Consider the following 25,699-nt stretch of genomic DNA (forward strand, 5'->3'; position numbering starts at 1 on the left):
GCCCAGCAGGATGGGAGGGGATGGTGCCTGGCAAACAATCCAACCTCAGATCTCAGCAGTGCTGTCTTTACAGGAAGGGCTTTTCATTCTTGGAAGAAAAAAAAAAGGAGACAGAAGGGCATCTTCTCATGAAAGCTCTTTCATGAGAGATGCTGCGTTTTCACAGTGTTTTGATACTTGGATCAGACTGAAGCACATCCACAAAGCAGAAAGACAGGAACGAAGAGTAACGAATGGTTCAGAAGACACTTTCCATCCAGAGGGTCACTGTACTGTATCATAAAGGCAAAACAAACCACTAAATATCCCAGTGCAGGAAACTACAGTTGTGTCCATCAAGAGATTCCCTGAAAAATGATTTGAGCTCATCAGAGTGTGTGTGTGGGGGAAATCTGTGCAGATGCATTACCGTGCACCCCATGGGCATTCAGCACAAGAGTGCTGATGGGACAGCGTGGCTGAGGCAGAGGTGGGAGCTGCTAGGTACAGCAGGGAGATGCCAAGGTGACTGGGTTCCTTCCTGGGGCATGGAGCAGCACAGGACAGCTCTATGCCCCTGAACACCCAAATGAGCCCCATCCAGCCACCACCATCCCCACGTCCCCAGCATCCCATACCAGGGCATCCCAGTTGCACGTTATCCTTTATTCCCCTTTCCAAAAACAAACAACCCATCACTCCAAAGTCCCCCAGAGGATGCTCACCCAGGAGCATTGTGGGCATGCATTGGTGGTCCCAGTGCCTGGCTGGGGGCTGTGGGGCCGGGGGGGGGGAGCAGTGCTGGCCCAGCCGGGGCAGGCATCCACAGGGAATACACGGAGTCAGTTCGGCACAGGCCCTCTTTAATAAAAACATGAGTCAGCTGCTGGCGTGGGCAGCAGATTTTCTAAACATCCCCTCATATCCTGAGAAAGGGAAAGAAAAATAAATAAATAAATAAAAGAAAACGGGAGGGGATGGGGTTTGAGGTGGGGGGTGTTGAGAAAGGGAAAAAGAAGAAGAATAGAAAGAAAGCAGGGAGAAAGGCCAGAGCTGAAAGCAGGCACGGAGAGACAGAGAGCAGCACCCTTCCCTCCGCTTGAAGCGGAGAGCCGGGCTGGGCTGCTCAGGGCTCCCGTTGTCCCTCGTTAGCGGAGCCCCGGCTCCCTTCTGTCCGCACCGCTGGATCTCCTCCTCGTTTAGTTTGTTTGTTTGTTTGTTTTCCTGGATTCGTTTTTTTTTTTTCCTATTTATTGATCGATTTGGTTTTAATCCCTCCCCATCGCGCCGCTCTGTCGGCCTTTAAGCGAAAGTTTGGCTCGGAGCGGTCCCGCAGGAGGCGGAGGGAGGAAGTGCCGGCGCTCCGCTGCGGGGCAGCCCCGCTGCTCCTCCCCCTCCTCCCGAGCTGCGCTATTTATCCCCGCGCACCGCTCCGCTGCACCTCGGGGTGGGCTGCGATGGTCTGAGGGCGTCTGGCTCTGCCCCAGCGCTGGCACAGCCTCCCCACCCCTTTTTATTTTATTTTTCTCCTCTCTCTCCCCTCCTCCCTCCCTCCCCCCCCCCCGCTTCATCTTTCTCCTCTATGTGGGGAAAGCCTTGCCAGCTGGGGAAGGCTGGGAGGGCACAGAGCCTCCGCAGGCTGCAGATAAAGGGAGCGGAGGAGGAGAGAAAGGAATCCGGACCGGCTGCGGACGCGCGGAGCAGCGCTCACCCGCTGAGACCCCACGCGAGGTAAGGGCCGGAGCCGGGGTGGGATGTGGGCCCCCAGGAGGGGCTTTGCTAATGGGGATAATGTGGGGAATGGCACCTTGAAGTGTCCCGCCAGCTCTGGGAGCGTGGGGGTTTGGGTGTGCTGTGGTGTCCTGTGGGTAAAGCTGTGCTGGGTGATGCCCCAAGGGATGCTGTGGCTGTGGCAGGACCTGGAGGACCTCTGCTTTTCCCTGGGGAGCCCCAAGTCCTTCCCTGTGCTGCGCTGGGCTGCCAGAGGGCAGCTCTCCGTCCCCAGTCAGATGCTGCTGTGCTGTCACAGGCCGAGGCTGCAAGCAGAGCTGGCTGCAGAGGATGCAGGCTGCAGGGCCTGACTGCCCCATCCAGGACCCATGGGAAGTCTGGTACAGAGCTTTGCAGGGGGCGGGAGGGGTCTCTGCTGACCTCCATGCCGCTCCAGGGTGTGTTTGTAGGAGATGTGGGTCCTTGCTGCATGCAGCAGTGTTCAGCTTTGCCCCGTGCTTGCACCGGGCAGAGCAGCAATAAAGCACCCAAACACAGCTGGGGCTGCCCCCTTCCAGTCCTTGCTCTTGGTGGCCCTCCTGTCCCTGTGGGCCAGGCCAGCATGCAGGGGACATTTGCAGGCCCTGCTCTGTGCCTGTGCCCACCCCCCAAGGGGCATGAATGGGGGCAGCCACTCAGCTGTCCCAGAGGCCTCCAAACCCAACAGGTGGTGGCAGGTCTGAAGCAAAGCCTGGGGACAGGGGTCTGCATGTCCTGCACTGCTGTGACAGTCACACCAGGACTTCTGGGGACGTTGCAGGAACGGGGCATCCTGCTCCTGTGCTTATATGCCAACAGGGAGTGGAGCTGGAGGTGCAAGGGAGCATTGTGTTGCTCCGTCCTTGCCCTGAAGCACTTAGGGTTTCTCCTAAAGCAGGATGTGAAGAGCTGAAAGCAGTGGGTTTGGCACTGTGGGCTGCAGTACTGGTGGGAGAAGCCACCAAATATCCTGGGTGCTTCCGGGGGGGGGTCCCACAGGGCTGGATCCCGTGCATCACCCATGAGGAGGGGGATGGATGCATCCTCAGGGAGGAGGAGGCTGGGAGCAGCAGCTCACCATGCTTCAGGAGGAGCCATTAAATGTCTTGGGAGAGAAGAGCCCAGGCAGCCCGTGCTGTGGGAAAGGATCTGGAGGCTGTGCTGGACACAAACCAGATTGCAAGCACAGCATGGGGAAACCAGCAATGCTTCCTGTGGGACTGGAAGGAGCAGGACCGGGGGCAAAGCCAGCTTGAGGGATGGACGCGGAGGGAAAGGCTTGGGGAAAGCATGGAGGGGGGTTCAGAGCCTACAAAAAAAAAAAAAAGGCTGCAGGGGGCTGACAGAGGGGGCTGATAGATGGGGTTGGGTGCTCACTGGCTGCTGGGGTGGTAACATGAAGTTTTCATGCATTGGGAAGTGTAAAGGAAAGGGTGACTGTGGAGTGGGGTGGAAGACTAACTTGTGGTGAGCAGGGCACCCTCAGCACTGCAGGTTTCAGTGGACAAATGCTCTGGGGGACGTGGGCAGCAGGGTGATGAGTTCCTGATCTCCTTCAGGCTGCAGTTTAGTGGGATCCTGAGGTATCCAAAACAACAGCATTACAGAGAGGAAAAGCATACCTGGACTAGGGCAAGAAGAAATGTCTGTGAGCACCAGAGACGAGGAGATGCCTTCCAGCAGCAGATGCCAAATTGAAGCAGGACGGGTGTTTGGTGGCCGAGCATCTCCCTGGATGCAGCAGCAAAGGGCAGGGAGCAGAGGAGCAGTGGTGGCTGAACGCTGCTGGCCCACAGCCACCGGTGACAGTGCTGGTGCTGCCTTTGGCCCAGAGCTGGGGACTCGATGGGGATGGGTAGGCTGGATGCATCCCTCAGGCTGGGGCACTTGGTGCAGTTTTGTTTGCTTGTGCTTGAAGTGAAGGGAAGAAATCCCCTGGAGAGGAGCTGTGAGGGGAGGGTATAGGTCAGGGATTGTTCCCTGGGGGGCTGGAGTGGCTCCAGAAGGCTCCTTCCGCTCTGCCAGGCAGATTGGACGTAACGAGGCTTGTTTTAGAGGTTGCCTAATTAGGTTCCCCTGAGCCAAGCACACCTCTGCCCCGTTCCACTCTGCAAGGACGGCCCTTCCTGGAAGCTCAGCACTTTCCTGGAGCAGAGCCGACTGGGACAGGGATGGGGACACATGCCAGGGATGAACAGAGGGGCACTGGGACAGGTCAGGGTGGTCCCATGGGTCTGGCCCTTTCCTGGCCTTGTAGCAGGGGATGCTGTGATGCAGCGATGTCCTGACCCTTACTCCCTGCTTTCTCCTCATCCCTGGGGCACAGGCTATGGAACAACTGTGCCCACATTTCAATGTTCCTCGTGATATCTCCCCAAGAAATGATGTTGCCAAGCAAGCAGGAGGTGTGTGGTGCAGCTGCAAAGCAGGGATGGATGGGCAGAAGGTGCCTTCCCCATTAAGGAAAGGGACTTCTCTGTCCCCTGTGGGCTATGGCAATGAGCAGGGCCCCATCCTGCTCTCCCTTCTGCCTTCCCCCTCCTGCCCCGTCTGCCATGCAAAGGAGGTTGTGACTGAAATCTTAATGCTACCGAGACACAGTAATTGGCACCAATTAAATTGCTACATTCATGTTTGAATTGCTTTAACTGGCGAGACACACTGTCTTATTTATACAAAAAAATATGTTTGCTTGTGGGTTTGTCTGAACCGGGGCCAGCAGAAAATAAACCATTTCAAGCTCTGCTCTCTGAAAGCACATTCTCTACTTGCAGTCTGAAAGTCACCTTCGTTTCAGGGTTTGCTGAGCAAATGGCAGCAGAACAGAGCCCCACTCTGCTCAGGGTGCTCCTCGAGAGGGTCCCCTCCTCTCCTGCCAAGTTTCTTTCTCCAGTCTGGGAGCGGATGGGGAGAATATGGTCTGATTTGGCAAGGCAAATTCTGGCAGGCGTAGGACTCCGTGATTTTAAAGCCCGGGTTTGGGGAGAGCAGGTGGTGAGTCTGTGGGATTCATCGGGTTTTGGAGGTGTTTGTAGAGCATCAGTGCAGAGAGAAGCTGGGGTTTTCTCTGTTGTCCTATGGAGATAGGACCTGGCCCCAGCTTGCAGCACAGGGAGCTGGCAGCTTGTCCCTGCTTTGCAGCAAGGAAAGGGAATGTGGCATTGGGTATGAGGTGGGAGGTGCAGGATCAGCTCCAGCATCAGGGCACTGCGTCAGGTCCCGTCCCTCAAGTGTGCTGCTACCTCTGGCACACCAGGTCCTGCTCCTCATCCCTGACCACAGAGCTGCTGTGTGGCTAATCCCAGCCATGAGAGCCTAAAACCCCAGAACAAAGCGATTAAGCTCGGGTCCCTCGCAGGCAGCCGAGAAGAGAAGGGCCGATGCATCCTTGGGAATTATTTCTTCCTCCCTGGCAGCACCCGCATCTCACGGACATTTGCAGGCGAGGATCAGGTTGCTCTCCCTTCACAGGGAGCTGGGGATACAGCAATGCAAAGCCTCACGTCCTGCTGGGAGGCAGAACGCAGGGAGATGTCTCTATTTCCATTGCTGTTCCCTTGATGAGTGGTTCATTAGGGCCATCCAGGACCTGTGGTCCCAGCTCCGCACAGTGGGCGACTCAGATGTGCAGGGGGCACGTACCTTAGCAAAGCACTTGGCTTTCCTTGCTGAAGGAAGGGAACGAGGAAAGCCCTGTGGTGCCCTCTTCCCTGCATCGTCCACTGATCCTCTCCACACAGCTGGAAAAGCATCAGGATGGGGACATGCAGCTTTTGCTGCATGGTTGCAGCCACCTCTTCCTGGGGCTGGGAGCCACGTGGGTGCTGTGCTGGGGGCACTGCACCCGTGCTCATTACTCACATTGCTCGTGTGCTTGTGGTGTTTGGTCCCCAAGATGTCTTTACTGTGAGGGATGCTGGAGAAGTTGGAGGATGACCGTGGGCAGCTTGGTGGAGAGGGACACCAGGAAAGCATGAAACACTCCCACGAGGCGCATTTGTACCCCCGCTGGGGTCATTGCCCTGCAGGGGATGAGCTCTGGGGCTGAGCACATCCCACTGCCCACATCCCACGTTATGTGCAATGCCACAGCTTGGTTCAGGTGACCAAGGGGCAAAGAGCAAGGCACCCCATCCCTCCTTCCTGACCGCAAGTGAGCCCCTTGCTCCGCTCCCAGGGTTTTCCCACAGCCTGCGCCAGGCTGCTCGGCTCCAGGGAGCAGCCCCGTGCCCGGCCTTCTTTCCACGAGCGGAAGCGGGGGAGCATGCGCAACCCAAAGGGCCACGAATACCAACACTCAAGGCTGGGGGATTATTTATAACGCTGGCCCCGCTCCGAACAGATGTTTCATTTTATTTTGAACTTGCGCTCGATGGGTCGCTCATTTCCTCTGTCTCCCATGGGCTTAAATCAGAGGGGGAAAGTGGGGGGATTAGGGCTGAGCATCCCTTGGTGTCATCAGCACGAGGGGAAAGCATCAGGACCCCGTTTGCATCTGCAAGCTGATGTGCAAAAGGAGGTTTATGCTCCAGGGATGGCTGGTGAGACCCCAAGGACTTCCCAGTCCCTCCAGTTTCAGGTTTCCAACCTCTGTGTTTTATCATCAGCTGTTTACAGCCTGGGGACGATGGGTTCCCTGTGTGTGTGCTGCCTAATTCTAGCCATGTGCTGGGAAAAAAGAAAAAGGGCTCTGTGATGATAATCTGGCCTGTGAGTAAATGCGGTGTCATGGGAGCCGAGGGACCCCAGAGGAGCGATGTTGCAACTCCAGCCAGTTCCAGCCAAGGGAAAAAGGAAAAAAAAAAGCTTGGTTTTATTTAGATTAAAGGGTGGGAAAGAAGCAGTCACAGAGGCAGGGGGGAGGGTGGCAGGGGGAAACAGGACAGGCTGAGGAGTTTCACTGGCAGACGAGCAAGGCTGGGGTCTCAGCAGCCTTTGCTTGGGGAGCTGTTCTCCTTCTAAACGGGGTGGGACGCTGCCAGGAGGAGCCCCCGCACCGTGGCTGTGCGGGACATCCATCCTGGGATCCATGCAGGGCTTTCTCATCATGCACGGGCACCCATGATCTCACTTAATGACTCAGATGAGTTCAGACAAAGAAAAAATAAAGTGTATTTTACTTCCCGCTAATTCGCACCAGATGTCCTTCTCCTGCTTGGCGGGACCGCGGGGCCAGCGAGCGCAGCGGGAGCGCCGGGGATCGCAGCCCGGATGGAAATGGAAAGGCAGAGGAAAAGCAAAGGGCAGCAGGATGTGCTGGGAAGGGGCTGTGCACCCCGAGCTCCAGCACTCAGCGTGTCCTGCTGGTGCTCTGTGGGTTGCAGGGTGTGCAGAGTGCTTGTAGGATCCCCGTGCTGTTTCTCTGCTTGGTTGTGAGTGAGAGGGAAGTGATGTGGTCAAGGTGTGCTTTGGCAGTGGGCAGCAGATGGCAAGGGTGCTGCTTGGTGCTGGTGCCCACCTGTGTTGATGGTTTAAGGCTGTCGAAGGGCTAGAAATGGGCACAACACAGAAGCAAGGGGGCTCAGAGGTGGGCCGGGCACACTGAGCACTGTCAGGACGTGTTTCTGCCTTCATCGTAGAATCATTTGTGTTGGAAGGGATGCCTGGTGCTCATCTGGCCTGTCCCTCCACAGCGAACAGGGACTCCCACAGCTCCATCAGAGGCTCGGAGCTTGGTCCCTGAGTGTCTCCAGGGACAGGGAATCCACCACCTCTCTGGGCAACCTGTGCCAGGGCCTCACCACCATTACTTTAAAAAATACCTTTTCCTTATGTCCAGCCTAAATCTTTCCCTCTTTTAGCTTGAAAATTTGTCCTATCAAATACCAAGAATGTTTCAAGACTGAGGCCACACAAAATGCTTCGGGCACTCCTGTTCAGACAACGCAGGGGTCTGGAACGGAGGAACTGTGATAGGTGAACGGGGTTTGGTGAAGCTTGAGGTCCTCAGTAAGGCACTGCTATGGGGTGGAGTGGGAGAGATGGTGAAGGAACGGCCCTCCCTATGTAGGGGTGGAACCGTCCCCAGCAGAGGTTGGATGTGGCCCTTCTCCATGTCCAGCATCCTTGAGGCAGCCATGAGGAGCTGCGGGCCACCACAAGGCATCCCTGCAGCCTCCTCTGCTCCTGGCTAAACAAACCAAGGGGCCTAGCCATCCCTCACACCTCATGCTCTTTAAATGCAGCCTGCTGCCCACCCCCTCCTCTCCCAGCCAAATTCCTCTCTTAGAATAATAAACAACACAGCTCGAGAGAAAATGGCCGGCTTGCCCTCGTGTCACAGCGCTGGAGAGGGGCAGGGGGAGGTTCTGTGCAAGCACTCAGGGACTGCAGCAGGGAGAAGGGGTTGGGGGGGGGGTCTCAGCATAGTGATGGGAGCTGAGATGTCACCTTGGTGCCTGCCAGGACTGTGCCAAGGAGGTGGCATTGTTGCAGGGCAGGGACTTTGCCCACGGGACACCCCATGGTTGAGGTTGCTCAGCTGCTGGTGCAAATCTGAGTGGTCTCTGACCCCATTTTCACCCATAGGGCTGTGAGGAGATGATCCATGGTGGCTGAGTACTGTGTAGGTGTCAGTGTTTGGGTCCACAGTTGGGATAACATCTGTGTGCCTGATTCTGGGCTGCTGGGCAGGGTCACCCTCACCTCATCTCGTTGTCTGGCACTCATAGGGTGCATCTTGGTGCTCTTGCTGAGAACAGAATCTGAGATTGAGGATTGAAACAAATGTCCTCGAGACTGGCAAAGATCTTGGTGCGTTTACATCCCTTGTGAAATGGCTGTTTGTGCACATGTGCAAGCACACAGTGCGGTGAGGAGGAGAGGAAGGTCTGTCTATCTGCTGGGCAGGCTCTGCAGAACAAGCAGAGCTCGGCATTTCCAAGCGTGTCTCTCGCCCCAGCCAGAGCAGACAAACAAGGGAGAGGTCACAGCTATTCTCGAGTCGTTGCCACCCTCCCACTCTGCTCGGGAAGCATCTCCAAGAGAGAAGGCTTTCTGCAAAACCAGCGTTTTTATTAAAACCAGCCATGAATGCCGGGGTTGCAGCCAGAGGCAGCAGGCGGAGGCTGCAGGGCTCTTGGTTCTCGCTGCAGCCTGGATCCAGCAGAGCACTGGTTTGCTTGGCAGCGATCCTGCAGAGAGCAGGGTGCTGCTGGTGGGACCAGACCTCTCAGACAGGCAGCTTGTGTCCACTGGCAGCCTGAATTTCCCCTCCGTTCTTTCATTCCCTCCACCCCCAGGTCCTCCCTGTAAGTGCTCTCTTCCTCTCCAGCAAATGCAAAAGAGAGGAGTCACCAAGGGGCTTTATGGGGGGGGAGAGGCAAGCTGCTGAGTAAGCTGAAGACCTGGAGAGTTTTGCTGATAGATCAGGCTTTCTCTCTCTCTTTTTTTTTTTTAATTTTTGGAGGGAGAAAAACATCTGACAAGTGCACGTCACTTAAAAACCATTTCCTCCCAGCATCAAGCAAACAGAGACGGCACTTCAGGGCCAAGAGGCAGCAGACCCACTCAGTAAGAGGCAGTGCCTGGGGCTGGGCCAGCAAGCTCAGATTGCCACCAGACTCACGTGGGGGCTCCCCGGAGCTTCACCTGGGGGTCTGCCTTGGGAGCAGCTTCAGGATGGAGCTGTGAGAGCTCTGAACCTCAGCTTTGGCTCTGGGGTCCCCAAATCTCAGCCCACTCTGCGCCTGTCACCCTGTCATGTAGGGGATGGCCCCACTGCTGTTAGGGAGCTCTGGCCCCATCTCTTTTGGGCTATCAGTTTGCATCAGGGAGGGCTGGATGTGCTTTGTGGAAAGGACTTCTTGAGAAATGTTGATAAAAGGGATTTTTAAAACAAAATTATTCCCTGGAGATGCATATTTTTTTGAAAGTGAAACACAAGAAATTCTCTTTTTTTTTGTGGGGAAAGCTTTTGGATTTGTTTTCTTTTGTTGAAAGAAGCAGAAAATGTGGGAGGGCTGTGGGGAGGAGGGGTGTATGTTTTTTAGCAAGTTTTATCTCACTGGGACTGAGGGAAGCGAAAACTAACAGGGAAAAAAGGCGGAGGGAGGGAGAAGGGCAGTGCTCTGCAGTTGGGGAGAGGCATTTTGAGCTGTGATGAGCAAGAGCTGACACAGCCCCTGGAGCCTCCAGCCCGGTCCCTGTTTCCCAGCAGGAGATGCCTCAGATCTGCTCCTTCAGCAGATCCAGCAAGAGGGAGAGGCAGGTCAGCAGCAGGAGGGAAAGGCTGAAAACTGGAGAGAGGAGAAGTTGAAAGGGGATCCTCAGCCCAGAGGTGCTGCACTAAATCCTGCTTTCTTCCTAACAGGATTCAGCCTCTGGGCCGTGCAGCCCACCATGTGCTGTCCCTCTGTGAAGGCATTGCTGCAGCTCCTCATCCTCACTGGTGAGTGGTGGCCCAGGGAGATGGGAGCACAACTGGGCCCTGCATGGAGGTGCTGTCTGGGGATGCTGCCATCACTGGGGTGATGAGGAGATGGGTGATGGCACAGGGAGACACAGTGGTGTGCTGCTTGCATCCATCCTTCCTGATGGCCTGGGTCTGCTGTCTCTGCTAACCCAGTCCTAGCTCTAAGCCTTACTCTAACCCTAACCTCACCCACAGGGGCACCTTAGGAGAGCACATGCACTTTCCCAGCCCCACTGGGACATCTGGGTGCAGCAAAGAGGCCAGGAGACCTGGGAAGCTATTCAGGAAGACCTTGCCTTCTCTATTGCTTCCATAGGATTTCCTGCAAGGCTTTGCTTTCATTCCTTTTTCATTTTAGACTGACATTGTTTCAGCCCAGCTTGTGTCACTACTAGCACTGTCTCTGTGGAGAGGCAGCCAGCAGAGCAGGGATTTAATTCCTTCATCTCCTTTCCCCATGCCCACCAAGGAAGTGACCTTTCTGAGCTTTGGAAGGTGCAGCTGAGACTCTGCTTTATGAGGCTGGCTCATTTTTAGGTCAGCAGTACTATACACTGTCAGCTCCTCGGGCCCAGTGCAAGGGATTCATACAAGCAAATGTCTGGGAGATGTCTAGGTCACTCCTGCTTCCAGCCCTGTCCTCACCAAGGCTGTATCTTGCAATGCTGTAGCAGAATCACAGCAGCCCTGTCTGCACCCTCTGTTTCAGCACATGCCTGAATCCCTCCCCCTCACCTTCTGAGGACACTGGGCATTACTGGTCCTTAGATTTCAGAGATGTCCAATGTGGTCTCACCTCTTCCCCGGTTGCAGGTTTGCTTGAGGTGACGTCTGGGGGTAGCGGGCTGCACATTGAACCTGAAGATGCTGAGCTTGTCCTTAGGCTCCACAGCACCTTCTCCCTCATGTGCTATGGGGACAGCACGCTGGTCTGGGAGCGGGATGGTCAGCCTCTCACTGCCTTGCTGGAGCAGAGGGACGGGGTCTTTGTCAGCAACCTCACCCTCAGGAACGTGACAGGCCGTCACACAGGGGAGTATGCATGTTTCTACAGCTCCGACCAGGCTCCAGAGCGAGCCGAGAGGAAAGCTCTTTACATCTATGTTCCAGGTAAGGGACAGCACATCCTTGTCTCTGCATGGAAAGGCATACTGGAGCAAGTAGTGGGGGAAGCAGTGGTGTAACCAGTGTGCCTCTCTCTCCTGTAGACCCCTCTTTAGTTTTTCTCCCCGCAATCACTTCTGAAGAGCTCTTCATCTTCATCACGGGCTACACAGAGGCCATCATCCCGTGCCGTGTGACCAACCCAGAGCTGCAGGTGACCCTCTATGAAAAGAAAGTGGAGAATCCCATTCCAGCTGCTTATGACCCACAACAGGGCTTCAAAGGCTTCTTTGAGGACAAGACCTACTACTGCCAGGCAATCGTGGATGACCAAGAGGTGGATTCAGACACCTTCTATGTCTACAGGATCCAAGGTGAGCTGCCCTTATCTTGGCATATCTCTAGCTGTTGTGTCCTTTCCTTCAAAACAACAGGAGTGGGACAGAAAAACTTTCCCCCTCTCCTTAGTGATATCCCTGATCAATTTAGGGGCTGGATTTAGCCCTATCTCCATTAAAGAATAGATTCTGCTGAAGTGTCAGCTCTATACCTCATGGGAAAGACTTTCAAGTGAATAAGTCCACCTAAGATAAATGAACCAGGTGTCTACTCATCTCTCCCTTTATTAACCATCCCTTTCTTTGACACTTCCCATAGTCTCATCTGTGAATGTCTCCATCAGTGCCGTGCAGACCGTAGTGCGTCAAGGAGAAAACGTTACCCTGATGTGCACTGTCAGTGGCAATGAGCTGGTCAACTTCAACTGGGATTATCCCCGCAAGCAGGTGAGTGCACCAGCCCCAGCCTTTGCCAAGGTGTCCCATGGCAAACACTCATCAGTATCATAGAATCATAGGGGTTGGAAGGGACCTCAAGAGATCATCAAGTCTAACATCCCTGCCAAAGCAGATTCCCTACACCAGGTATCATAGAAACATTCAGGAAGCTTCATGCCATGGCATGAAGATGCTGCTGCCATTCAAGGAGGCTCAGTGGGGAGATCCTTGGATGAAGGCTGTCTATCTCAGGGTCTTCTGGTGGTTCATGTTCCCCATCCCCACTGTAGACAGACCAAGGTCCTCTGCCGTCTCCTCCTCCCTCCCCACGAGCCTGGCTCTGTAGCTCTGTTGGCATGGCGTGCTCTTGACTTCACACACAGTATCTCTTGTCCCCATTGTGCAGGCAGGGAAGGCTGTGGAGCTGGTGACTGACTTCCTGCCTGGATCCACCCATGATATCCGCTCCATCCTCATCATCCAGAATGCAGAGCTAGAGGACAGTGGGACCTACGTCTGCAATGTCTCTGAGGGCTACCATGAGAAAACAGACAGGAAAGACATCGTGATCCAAGTGATCGGTGTGTCACTGACCGTGCTGCCACCCAGATGGGTGTTGCTCCATAATGGCACATAATGGCTCTCTCTGGGACCCTCCAGCTCCCTCCCCTGCCCTCATTAACTATGGCAAAAAAACAGCCCTTACCCCATGGCATCCCTGCCCACTTCTTGGCTTCAACACATCCCAACTCCCCCATCACAGCTTCTGGGACTCTTTAATATATTTGAGAGTTTGTGTGAGAGCTCTTTTGTACTGTGCAGTGTCAATGTGTTCTTAGGTCAGTCTCCCTCCTACACCTGCACTGTTTTCATGTCATTTGAGGGAGACTGTCCATCTCTGAAAGGTGACAGCCCTTTCGTTGCCTGTTACCTGGCCTATGAGCTCACACCCATGCTCTTCTTGGGTACAGACCTGAGACTTTGAGTGATGAACCTCCATCACTTTAGCTGTTCTATCCCGTATCCGTGATAGCCCATGGGTGAAGAGGTGACCGTGTCTCTCCCTGAAGCCTGTTTCATTCTTGCCTTTTCTCAGAGCGTGGCTTTGTGCGCTTCCACACCCATCTGGCCAGCACGGTGTACGCTGAGGTCCACAAGAGCCACATCATCCAGGTGGATGTGGAGGCCTACCCTCAGCCAAACATCGTGTGGCTGAAGAACAACAAGACACTGACCATGGAGGGCAGCAGCGAGTTCACCATCACCAACAGAAACCTTTCAGAAACCAGGTGAGGGCACATCACTCCTCACCAGGAGACAGGGAGGGGATGATTCACAGTGCAGGCTTGTTGGGCATGGGATGGATGTTGGGCAAGGGATGGTGGCTGAATGCTGACCTTTCTGTTAGTGAATTCTGTGCATTCCTCAGTTGGGTGGGAGCCACTCCCTTCCAAGCAGTGTCAGTCACCAGGTACCTTCCTACATGCCCTCCATGGTTGTTTCTTCTCCAGGTACCAGACATCTCTGGTCCTGGTGCGTGTGAAGCAAGAGGAAGGAGGATTTTACACCATCAGAGCTTCCAATGAGGATGATGTGCAAGAGCTGTCCTTCCATCTGCAGATAAATGGTGAGGATGTGCATGCAGGCATGGGGCCAAGGAGTGCAGTCCCAGGGGATGGCACCATCCTTTGCTCTAGGATTCTCAGCCTGAAGCCTTTACACCTATGACTACAGATCCAGGGTGGTTTTGGTCAAAAGAATAGCATTAAAGTGAGGAAAAAGAACACCTGAAATGTCTCATGTTTGGTCTTAGAGCAAGGGGGACAAGGAGGCAGTGCAGACACCAGCAGCATGGCCTTCAAGTATTGTCCCAAGGATGTAGATACATCTGCATCTACAGATGTCCCTCTGTAGCCCCTCTGCTATACAAGCAGAGTAGATGGGGCAGGTCTCTTCCATGACCACCTCAAACCTTTCTGGTTTTGCTTTTAGTTTCAAAAATAAGGCACAACTGCTGTAAGGCCTGCCTCACTGTCACATCAACCCGGTGCCACAATGAGGATCCAGGGGGACTTATTTCCCTTCCCCATCTGCATTCAAAGCTGAAGATTAATTCTCACCAGTGTCTTCTGGTTTCAGTGCCAGCCAAAGTGGTGGATCTCAAGGAAAACAGCAGTGCCAGCAGCGGGGAGCAGACTGTAACGTGCTCTGCTGAAGGGATGCCCCAGCCAGAGATCAGCTGGTCCACGTGCAGCAACATCAAATGGTAAGCAGAGAGATGGGGTCCATGGGAATGACAGGGCTCATGCATTTTTAGAAATAATAGACTGTTATTGCATTCTGCTGGTCCACACAGCCAGACATCCCACAGTGGTGCGTGGGTCTGGCTGCCTCTTAGGTACCTTTATCCTCCTCTGGACCAGGTGTGGAAACCAGGGGCAGCCCACCCAGCTGCTGGGGAACAACTCTGCAGAGATTGGCCTGCACACCAATGCCACGTACCACGCAGAGCTGCAGGTGTACCGCGTGAACAGCACCCTGCAGCTGCACAGGGTGGATGAACCCCTGCTCCTGAGATGCACTGTGCAAAACTTCCTGGGCTCCAACTCTCAAGACATCACTCTGGTCCCAAATGGTGAGTACGGCAGGAGGTGTTCAAGCTGGAGGTGGGGAGATGGGCTTTCCTCTCCCTGCCTCCAGCCTGGAGGTGCTGGAAGCCAGCTGTGTCGTCTGACAGCTGCAGTCTACAGGCAGAAAGCCTGGATATTTCTGCCCCAAATTAAGCCTCCTTTGTGCTGAGCAGGAATGGCTGCTCCAGGAGCAATCTATAGCCCTTGTGCCCACTGGCCATAGCCATTCTCCTCCCACCCCTGAGGAGGGTTATCCCTCTAGGGACTTAAGAACTGATCAGGTCCCTAGTGTCCTGTTATTAGCCCGAGGGTCACTAGATGGTGCCACAGACCCTAACAACCACATACTTTCCCAAATATCAGAAAGTACGATCTCAGCTGGGAAGGTCTGACCTGGAGGAGAGGACAGGACTGTTCCCAATCTGGCTTCAGCCCAGAGGAGAGCCTGGGATGGATATGTGGATCTGATTTAAGGTCCGTGATGGGTCGTCAGTCCATCATCACCCCTTGGGCTTGCTGTTTGTTGGGGAGCCATGCAGCAGGAAGGGGACACTGGATAGAGGAAGAAGGGAGCCCTCTGTGCTGATAACCCCTCTTCCTAGGTTGCCCAGACTATGCAGGGGTGGGAGTCTGACTGCTGACCCTGTACTTATTGTTGTAGCCTTGCCGTTCAAAGTGGTCATCATCTCTGTCATCCTGGCTCTGCTCGTCCTCACTGTCATCTCCCTGATCATCCTGATTGTCCTGTGGCAGAAGGTAAAAAAGGACAGCATTTGCAGGCTGCTGCAGTGGTACCCATGTGCCAGGGTGGATGGGGAGAGCAAAGCTGTGAGCTTCTGCCTGATGTTCCATCCATGTCAGAGATCACAGGCCTCCATTGGCAATGATTGCCAAGGCCAAACACTCCCTAACAAAACCCATTCACAGTCCCCATGCTCTCCCTGTCCCCCAGCTTCTCAGGTTTGTCTCTTTGCTCCCCTCTCCAGAAACCTCGCTATGAAATCCGCTGGAAGGTGATCGAGTCAGTGAGCTCCGATGGGCACGAGTACATCTATGTGGATCCCATGCAGCTCCCTTATGACTCTACCTGGGAGGTGCCCAGGGACAAGCTGGTGTTAGGTAAAGGTCCTGCAGGTCCCTGTGATGAACCCTGTCTGTCTGGGGGTGATGGTTTGGGTCTGGGATCTCAAGAAGAGAGCAACCCAAGTAGAGCACAGGGATTCCTGGGATATGTTGTGGCCCTGCAGCACAATGGGAAACTGGCTGCTCCCTTTGGCACAAGGCACATGCCACTTTTCCAAGGTCCTCTCCTGTTCTTTCCTATCCTCAATGACCATACCAATCTCACCTGTCTCTGCAGGACGTACTCTTGGCTCCGGCGCTTTTGGACGTGTGGTGGAGGCAACAGCACATGGCTTGAGCCATTCACAGTCCACCATGAAAGTGGCAGTCAAGATGCTCAAGTGTAAGTCTCACACTGTCCCTTTCTCCCACCCCAACAGCACAAGGCTGGATGATGCCCAGGTGCTTGCTCCTCGCCTTGCCACTCACAATGACTGTCCCCAACAGCCACCGCCCGGAGCAGTGAGAAGCAAGCCCTCATGTCCGAGCTGAAGATCATGAGCCACCTGGGACCTCACCTCAACATTGTCAACTTGCTGGGGGCCTGCACCAAAGGAGGTAACCTAATGCCAGGTGCCCTATCTGCTTCCTGCTATCTTGCGTTGTGCTGCAGGGTGAGAATTGTCCTCAGAGGGAATAATTGCAGTTTTCTGGTTCCAAATGACTCACCCTTCCCCTGGGAAAGCCTCAGGGGACTCTGAAAACCTCTCCTTCCAGCCAGCTTGAAACTGAGAAGGCATGTTTCTGCTAACCCCCCCCACCTTCCAAAACATAAATTTCACATGCTGAAAATGCTCAGTCCCCGAAAGAAGGCTTTTCCTCACAGCCCTGCAATCTGATAACATTCCCAAGGGCCAAAACAGGGACAAGTAAAGATGATATGAGTGCTCTTTTCCCCCAGGGCCCATCTATATCATCACCGAGTACTGCCGTTACGGGGACCTGGTGGACTACCTGCACCGCAACAAGCACACCTTCCTGCAGTCCTATGGCGAGAAGGCCCGTCGGGAGGCAGAGCTGTATGGGAACACCATCAAGGAGGACCACGTGCAGAGGTGCCTGGACAGCAGCCTTCTCCTCCTCCCCTGCTTCCTACTCCATCTTAGCCCACACCAATGAGTGAGATTGGCAGTGCCAGGGAGGATGCCTTCATTTCCTCCAGACCAGTAGAATAAATGCTGGCCTAGCAAGGGTGCCTGTTGCCTAGGGATACCTTTAGCCAAACAGCCACCTCCAGATAGCTCTTGGCAGGCAGGGATTTAGCAGAGGCAATTTGTGTGTCCTGGAGGCTGATGCTAACACATACCCTGGCTGCTCCATGCCAACTGGGAATATTCCCTGGCAGCATTAATTTTACTAGCATAACCATAGCTATTCACTGAGTACAGAGAGGAGTTTCTCAGCACATCTTAGCCTCTGGAGACCTCAGCTGTGCATTTTCAGTGCAGGTTGTGTTGCTACTGTGCCTAAGGGAGAAGTGCTAGAAGGAGTGCAGTTGCACAAGAGGTGCTAAGAAAGGGAAACAGTCCTTCATCCAGCTGCCAGTTGTAAGAGGTACAGACACATCAGTGCAGAGAAACACTCCCATGGGAAACTAGAAAGCAGCACTTCCTTCCAGCACACAAAAGCAATAGTAAAATAGAGCAGTGTTAGGACATTATCACAGCTGCCTCCTGCACTTGAAGGCAACTGAGATCCTCCTGAGCACAGAGCACAGCCTCTCAAGCTTTCTCCTGGAAGAAGATCCCCAGTGCCATTTGTATGCCACAGAGTTTCTTTCCCCTCTATGAGACATTTCAGTGCTGGGGCTCAGGGTTCAGGAGCTGCAGTCCTTCAGATCATTTCCCCCCTTCCCTGTGTCTCCTGCCCTCCTCTGTGTCTGAATAGTCTCTTTTTCCCCCTCCAGTCACCTCTCTTTGTCTGTCGAGAGCGATGGGGGCTACATGGACATGAGTAAGGATGAGTCTCTGGATTATGTGCCCATGTCTGACATGAAGGGTGAAGTCAAGTACGCTGACATCGAGTCCTCTAACTATGGCACCCCATATGAGCTGGACAGCTATTCCCCATCAGGTAGGCTCAGCTGTAGTGGAAGGGAAAGGAGCTTGCATTTGGGGTGCAGAACTGGATGGGTCATATTGCAGAGGTCACCTTTGAGACTAATTTTGCCTCGTGCTGGGAGCCCTGTTCTCTGTCCTGGTGTTGATGGAGGCAGAGCAATCCCCATTGAGCTGGTTCCTTCTACCAGCTGCAGTCTTTAAGTGTGCCCTATCACACCAACCTCTGTCTGCCTGTCTTCCAGCTCCTGAAAGAACAGACCGGGTGACACTGATAAATGAATCTCCACTCCTCAGCTACATGGACTTGGTGGGCTTCAGCTTCCAGGTGGCCAATGGGATGGAGTTCCTGGCTTCCAAAAATGTATGTATGCAGACTGGCCCATAGATGCAAAAAATGTCCATGCTTATCTTCCTCTCACTGTCCCTCTGTCCATGCTGACCTCCTTGAGGGACAAGTGGCCATGCAATGGACAGGCTGCCAACAACTTTCCTTTGGAAACACAGCCCTGAGGATCAGTGTGATTGGACTTGCATGCCAGCTAACCCTGACACAGACCAAGCTTCACCTCAAATTCCATGACTTTGACCTCCTCTGAAGCTCTGTGCAGCACAGCTGCAATGTTATGTCATCCTCTACTGGGATGGCTGACTGCAAACAGCCTTGCCGTGCTAAACACAGGGCATGCCAGAGCAGAGCTGCAACTCACCACGGGCATTCACATTGCTCCACATGCTCTAAGCTCCCCAAGTCTCTGAAGAAGTGCTTGTTCAGTGGTAATGGAGAGGACCCAGGCTATGGAGGCTTCCTCAGATCTGGCTTAGCCTAGGACAGGCAGTAACGTAGTATCTCAGTGAAACATCGTACAGGCCAGGGATGAGAGACAGGGTGGGGATGGTATGAATGTTGTGCTGAGAGAAAATTCTGGCTCTTTGCCTCCAGCCAGAAAGTGTGATCTCCAAAAGTATACAGTCGTTGCTATCCCACGGAGCATAGAAGAGGAACTCCAAATTCCCACAATCTTACTTTGCAGTGATGTAACATCACCATTCTAACTGGTAGTGTCTGGAAAATGTAGGGGCCAATAAGCAGCAAAGTTGAGGTAGTCCTTGTAGCAGCTTTGAGCTATATAGGTCTGTAAAGGTGGAGGAGATGACTCCTGACTCTGCAGCAAAAGAAGTGGGCTAGTGCTGAAGCTGGGCTTCTACTCTGTGCCATTTGGGGCTCCTCCCAGTGACACTGCCATGCCTCCCTGCAGTGTGTGCATCGCGACCTGGCTGCCAGGAACGTCCTCATCTGCGAGGGGAAGCTGGTGAAGATCTGTGACTTTGGTCTGGCAAGGGACATCATGAGGGATTCCAACTACATCTCCAAAGGCAGCGTGAGTACCAGGAGCCATGCCATCCCCTTCTTCATAGGACTGGGCCTGGCAGCACGCTCTCCTGCAAGCCCCCTCTCTATTGCTGTGCTCAGGGGTGGTGACATGGCAGCACTCCCAGCTGATGGTGTAAACCATCACCAGCCAACCGTTGTGCATCTGATGTGCTCTGCACACAGTGAAGTAGCAGTATTGTATGGTTGTATCTCCAAGTTGTTATAGAATAACTCAGGTTGCAAGAGCAAAACTGTTGGACTGTGCCCTGCACAACCAATCAGTGGCAGCAGAGCTGTGTCCCTTCCCTGCGTGGTGCTGAGCCTGGTCCTGGCCTGCAGGCAGCAGGATTGCAAAGTTAGGCAGCTTGACAGTGGTGCAAGGCACTGGCCACTCTGGGAAGAGGTCCACAGAGTTCTGCTCTAACCACTAGACCACAGGGCAAAAGGAAGTGCTTTCCTGCAAGCAGCTACTTTCCAGAAAGATATCTCCAGTCTTTCAAGGCAAGAGAGAATGGGGCTATTACTGAGCTTCCCTGACACCTTCCCTGTCTCAGCAACAGTGTGTCTGCTCCAGTGCTGAGCATCTTGGTATGTACAGCCCTAAGCAAAGCAGGGCACGTAACTGGCTCCATTTGGCAGACAAGGAAACTGAGTCTGAGGGAGCTCAGAGGTGCTGCCAGCCTCTTCAAACTCATCTTTATCTACTCTCAATGAACTAATCAGTTTCCCCCCTGATTTGCCCCATTTGCATGGCATGACAGCTAGGTGCTGAGCATGCTGGCCAGGGGACCCCTCTGCAGAGAGGCTGTGATTTTCCAGTCCAGCCTTGATACAGCTGCTTTTCCTTATGAAATGAGAAATGAAACCAGGCCTCTTTGCAGCTCTTTCCTGGAGAGTATTTTGGTATTTATTGTGTAAGCCAATCTTTGGAACAGCACAGCCAGTGCTGCACACACTGATTGAGTGAGGCTCCTTTTAGTGTATCACCATGTGAGGAGGAACAGGAAAAGGTGGAGCTGCTGCTCTTTCCTGGTCATCCTGTAGCCCTCTCCAGTTTAGCCTTAGGTCTCCAAAATGCAGATAGTTCTGGATTCCTCTGGTAGTTCTGTGGGCATGCTGTGCAATCAATGGACTCATCCCAAGGACTAGGGAACAGAGATATGCACTGTGACAGCTCATTATGGCACTCAGGCTGTTGTCCTTGATGGAAATGGATGTAGCACACCTGTTATTTCCTCCTGCTTGCTGGGTTCATCCTGCAATAGAAAGAGAAAATTGGTTCCTCCAAGAAGTGCCAGTCAGCAGATATTTGGAGTTGTCAAGCAGCTCCAAGGGGTCTTCTCTGCTTGTAAACTGAGTGTCAAAGTCTTCCTCATTGAAACAAATGCTGTAGATGAAGCTTGGCTCTCTGCTTATTTCAGTTTTTCCTCTTAGACTTTCTTGCCTCTTAAGTGGATGGCCCCAGAGAGCATCTTCAACAACCTCTACACCACCCTGAGTGACGTGTGGTCCTTTGGGATTCTTCTGTGGGAGATATTCACTCTAGGTAAGTGTCCTGGAGACCACGGTTGTGTCCACAGAAATAGATGCACTTCAGCAGGATCCTTTCCCAAACCCAGAGGGTAGAAATCCATTCTAAGTCCCCAAATCCCAACTCTACCAGCATCAGAGTAGCACTTCACTCAGTGTCTCCTTCTTTCCCATGCTGACGTGGACACTTGGAAGCAAAATGAAACAGGAAAGGTAAATTAAAAAACAAAACAAAAACCAAACAGGAAACTTTGGTGTGAAAAGCATGATGGCGTGGGGTGGCAGGCTCTGCACCAGCCTGATTCCCTGCTCCCCCTTTACACCAGGAGGGACTCCTTACCCTGAACTCCCTATGAACGAACAGTTCTACAATGCCATCAAACGTGGCTATCGGATGTCCAAACCCACTCATGCTTCTGATGAAATGTAAGTGCTGCCTGCACCTGTTAACCCTGGGCCTGCTCTGTAGAAATGACAGGAGCAGTTTTTCCTGTTTTCCTGCTGAGTCACCAGCGTTCCCGTTCTTCCTTGTTGTTAGCTACGATATCATGCAGAAGTGCTGGGAGGAGAAGTTTGAGATCAGACCATCCTTCTCACAGCTGGTGGTGCTTATGGGAAACCTCTTGGTGGATTGCTACAGAAAGGTATGTGCAAGGGACTGTGTGCTGTGGGCCAGAGAAGGGACAGTGCTCTTTGAAGGATGCCACCTTAGTTACAGCACTTGATTAAGGTTTGGAGACCCTAATTAATAATTAGTAGCTGCTCTGCTAGAGGATTTTGCTGTGATTTGGGCTGCATTAATTTGAACAGCCAGCGTAGTTCATTTGGGAATCCTGGGGACATGGCGAGACAGCTGTCATTACCAGGCAGCTGGTTTCTCAGCAACAGCAAAAATCAGAACTTGCTGAAGATCAGAAGCCTGCTGCTGACTGATACTTGGAACCGTGGAATTGTGCTGCTGATCTCTCATATAGGAAACATTCATGACATGTCTGTGTTGGAATCCGAGTAGCTGGACACAGCTAGATGTCAGCCCCCAGGGAAGGAAGCTTAGCAGTCAGGGAAAGAAAACACATCTGTGTACTTTTTCTGCTCATAAGACCTTTCTGTTTCTCTGGTCACTTGTGAGAGCAGAGGTACCAGCAGGTGGATGAAGAGTTCATGAAGAGTGACCACCCCGCTGTTGTTCGCACAAGACCCACCATCCCTGGGCTGAACAATGCCAGGCTCCCCCCCAGCTCCCCCACCCTCTACACAGCTGTGCACCAGAATGGGGGTGAGAATGACTACATCATCCCTCTTCCCGACCCCAAGCCTGAGGCAATGTGTGACCTCCCACAAGAGGCCTCCGTCAGCCGTGCCAGGTAGAAAAGTCACTTCTAAATGCTGTCTCTTCCCAGGGTTGCCCAGAACTGAAGAAGGGGGCTTCAAGGGCAAATAGGGGTGCTCTACTCAGGGATGGGTTTACTAGGAAAGAGGGGCAGTGTCACCCCCATGAACTTCTAGGGATGGAGGTGAACCAGAGGGCTGTGAGCAAAATGGTGTCTTGTCTCATCCCCATATGTCAGCCAGCACAGCTGGGGACAGGAGAGGGCACACAGAGCTCTGGAAAGTTGCTGAGATTGACCAGGAGCTCAATGTGCTTCTCATTCATTGGGAATCCTGTCTTACCAGGAAACTCGGGATAGGCACTCATTTCTTTTACCCTTGTCTCCCTTCAGCTCTATGCTGAATGAAGCCAACACATCATCTACAATATCCTGTGACAGCCCCCTGGGCCCCCGGCAGGACGAGGAACCGGAATCTGACCTGCAGCTGGGCTGCCAGGAGCTGTCCCCAGGGCACCACGAGGTGGAGGAGAGCTTCCTGTAGGCAGAGCTGGGCTGGTGGCATCTCCCCACGGTGAAGGCAGGTGTGGGGCTGAGCCAGGCGTCACAGAGAACCACACTTTCCTCTAGTTGATTGGGACATCGCTGCTTGTCCCGGCATTCCTCCCTCTCTCCCGTCTCCAAGAGTCGGGTGTTAGAGACATTTCTCCTATTGCCATCCCCTTCCCCCCTCACGAAGAGGTGGCTCATCTTCCAGATCACTGCCACATCCTCCTCAGCCGTCAAACCGCTGTGGGAAGGAGACATCTCACAGACCACCATCTTCTTAATTGGAAAGCGTGGGCTAGATCTCCACAAGAGACACCACTTTCTGCATTGCTAAGATGCTCCTGCCTCTTCTCCTTCCACGCTCTTTAGACGGCAGTGAGTTCCAGCTCCTCCGCACCAGCACTTCTCTGGTGGTCTCAGCTCCAGCCACACCGTGGTCCTGTGAAATGCCACCAGGACAGATGGTTTCCTTGGAACCCTTTGCTGGAGGGTAGAGAAGCTGCAGTACCCGACTCCAGCTGTTGGGTGGATTCTCCTCCAAGCACAGCCAAGGCCTGGAAAGACCAGCCAGCGTCTCACAGATACTGAATCACTATTTTCCTATCAGTGGACAGAGCATTGCAAGCTCTGGTACCTATGGCTCTGGGGCACAGCTCTGCCCATCCAGCCAGGAGTCGCAAGGGCCAGGAACACAAAATGCTCTCATAATGACTCTGTTGTAGTAGCAAAGAGGGCAGTTCAGTGTTGTTGTCTGTGTGGGCACTAAGCTAATTATTCTCCAGTGATGATTTTAAGGGAACAAATATATTAATCCACTAGCCAGGGCCAGTATAAGGAAGCAATATAGCTATCTACTGCCACTAAGCCCAGATCATCTACTGGGAAATCATATGGCAAATCAAACCCCCATGGCTGCAAAAATTGATGTCTTATCTTCGGAAAATAAAGACTCCCTTGTGAAAGACTGTTCACCCAAACACCATATTTCTCAGGATGGTGGATCTCAGCAGTCCCTCCTGAGTCATAGCACGACTATGGGGAGCATAATGATGCCAGAACACCAGCCCAGGGACATCTCAAAAGCCAGAGAGGAGGAGAGGCTGGGAAGCTGTTTGCCGTGACATCTTGCTACGTTTTAGGGACTGGGCACAGCCAGTCAGCCTGCCAGGGCTAGAAAAGCTAGACCTCAAAACTACAGCTCTGACCCCACAGAGATTGGGAGGGTTTTTTTTTTCTCAAAAGGAGAAGTTTCGCCTTGCAGAACCCTGCAGCATGTCCCCCATTCCCAGTAACTCTCGTGCTGCCCTACTCATGCACATCTCTCTGTGCATCTCATAGATCCTGCACGAGCAAATTTGAAAATTGAGTCAGCATCTTTTGGATTTCAGCCACCACAAATCCACTGATTGTTTTTTTCTTTTAATCTGATTCTTCTGACAAAAAAAAAAAAAAAAAAAAAAAAAAACCAGAAAACGAGCTTCTGTCTTGTCTGTCGTTGCAATACTGCCATTTATGCAACTACAAGAGGTGTAGATTTTTCGTAGGTTGATGCCCTTGGTAACGTGAACCTAAGGAAAAGCACTTTCGTTGGCAGCCAGTGGAGGAGTATTTCAGTCCTTGTGGTCAGATTCCCCATCATCTATAGGAAACACACTGTGAATGACAACTGTTCTTCCATACTAAATTCTCCTGACTGTAGGGAAGGAGACATCTTCTAAGGTTCCAGAAGTGATCCTAACTGTGGAGAAGCGATAATTTCTGAGATCCTTGGAGTCAGACCACTGTATTTTTCTAACATGCAAGGTGCTTGGTAGGATGCATGTCACTGCAACTTGAGCCCATAGGATGGCACATCAAATCACCCTGATCACCCTTGTCCACACCAGCTCCATTTTTAATTTGTCTTTCTCTGCCAAGTGTGACCAGAAGTATCCAGTACTCCAGATTGGGTCAAGTCTAGACCTCACACAGGGCATTAATACCTTCTGATCTGTACTGGATTTTATTTACCTGGTGTAGCTTCGGATAGTGCTGCCCTTTTCCCAGCCACAACATAGGGGTAGTTTGGTATCATCCTCTAACCAATCTTAACACCTACATCTTTCTACTCTTCCAGCATTTCTAACCAAAATTCTCCCTGCTGTTCTAGACATTGGGCCATCAGCACATTTCATTAACAAACTGTTATTTTTGGGCTGGATCTACTAATAAAAATATTAAATACTTCAGGCATCAAGAGCAACCCTAGAGAGCTACTTTTACTACCTCCATCCAGCTCAAAGATTTTCCCATTAATAAAACCCCTCTCATATTCCCTTTGGCCATTCACAAAACCTGTACTAAACTCCATCTTGTGCAGATGAATTGCTAATTTCCCACTATTAAACACTATTCCACAGTCCTGAAATTGAACATCTAATTCTTGTCCTTGATGGGGAATCTCAGGTATCCTGTCCTATTAGCTGGGCATTAGCTACACTTGGATGCCTATTGCATTTTATCCCATATGTACATTCATTTCAATTATTCTTTACATCAAAACATGTTCTGTCTGTTTAAGGGATCAGGCTTGTCAGCAAAACCCACCTCCTCTTTCTTCTTAAAACAGGTACGTCACAATGGTACCATTCCTTGCTCCAGAGAAGTATGACCAACTAGTTGTCATTGGCCCCATGATGCCAAGGGCCAGCTCTTGCACTTTGTGGTACTTTCCTATCCTTACTTGACTATTCCCACCACCCTGCCAGTGTAGTTCACTAAGCAAGCCTGCGGCCTGAGCTGGGCAAACTCTCCTCAAGGATGGCTTAAAAAGGGTGAGCTCACCCCACATGGGGACCTGGCTTCAGCCCCCATTCCCTCTCTCTACTGCCAACACTAGTCCTGGCATGACCCAGGGGAACAGGGCCAGCAGAAATGTTGGCTGTTCTGAGCCCAGCAGTTTTGCAGCCATGATTTCTCTGATAGGATTCTGAAGGGAACCAGCCCTTCTGGTCCTTCTGGGTTTTTACTTTTGACGATCAGTAATTTTGTTTGGATGTGTTTAGAGGTGGACCCAAACTGGGTGCCCCAAAAAGGGGGACATGCCAC

The 25,699-nt window shown here is 52.7% G+C and overlaps 1 protein-coding gene across 1 annotated transcript; it reads left to right on the plus strand.

Moving 5' to 3' along the window:
- The first annotated feature begins 1,572 nt into the window (after nucleotides 1-1,572).
- PDGFRB (platelet derived growth factor receptor beta) lies at nucleotides 1,573-24,042 on the plus strand. The gene is made up of 23 exons (XM_065734745.1): nucleotides 1,573-1,710; nucleotides 10,040-10,117; nucleotides 10,955-11,251; nucleotides 11,350-11,619; nucleotides 11,903-12,030; nucleotides 12,428-12,602; nucleotides 13,118-13,310; nucleotides 13,533-13,648; nucleotides 14,161-14,287; nucleotides 14,445-14,656; nucleotides 15,313-15,407; nucleotides 15,638-15,770; nucleotides 16,012-16,116; nucleotides 16,221-16,331; nucleotides 16,675-16,828; nucleotides 17,680-17,846; nucleotides 18,076-18,194; nucleotides 19,090-19,212; nucleotides 20,640-20,751; nucleotides 21,062-21,161; nucleotides 21,274-21,379; nucleotides 21,870-22,099; nucleotides 22,457-24,042. Exons 2-23 carry the CDS (start codon nucleotides 10,069-10,071, stop codon nucleotides 22,605-22,607), a joined length of 3,273 nt encoding a protein of 1,090 aa, XP_065590817.1. The 5' UTR covers nucleotides 1,573-1,710; nucleotides 10,040-10,068; the 3' UTR covers nucleotides 22,608-24,042.
- Nucleotides 24,043-25,699: the final 1,657 nt, after the last annotated feature.

Source organism: Cyrtonyx montezumae, unplaced genomic scaffold (genome assembly GCF_038088225.1).
Source record: "Cyrtonyx montezumae isolate F1298 unplaced genomic scaffold, pur_monq_1.0 scaffold_18, whole genome shotgun sequence".
NCBI lineage: Eukaryota > Metazoa > Chordata > Aves > Galliformes > Odontophoridae > Cyrtonyx > Cyrtonyx montezumae.

Coding starts and splice junctions, on each gene's coding strand:
- PDGFRB (XM_065734745.1), top strand. CDS start 10,069: ATGTGCTGTCCCTCTGTGAAGGCATTGCTGCAGCTCCTCATCCTCACT. Junction 15,408..15,637: donor TGATTGTCCTGTGGCAGAAG/GTAAAAAAGGAC, acceptor TCCCCTCTCCAG/AAACCTCGCTATGAAATCCG. Junction 15,771..16,011: donor CAGGGACAAGCTGGTGTTAG/GTAAAGGTCCTG, acceptor CTGTCTCTGCAG/GACGTACTCTTGGCTCCGGC.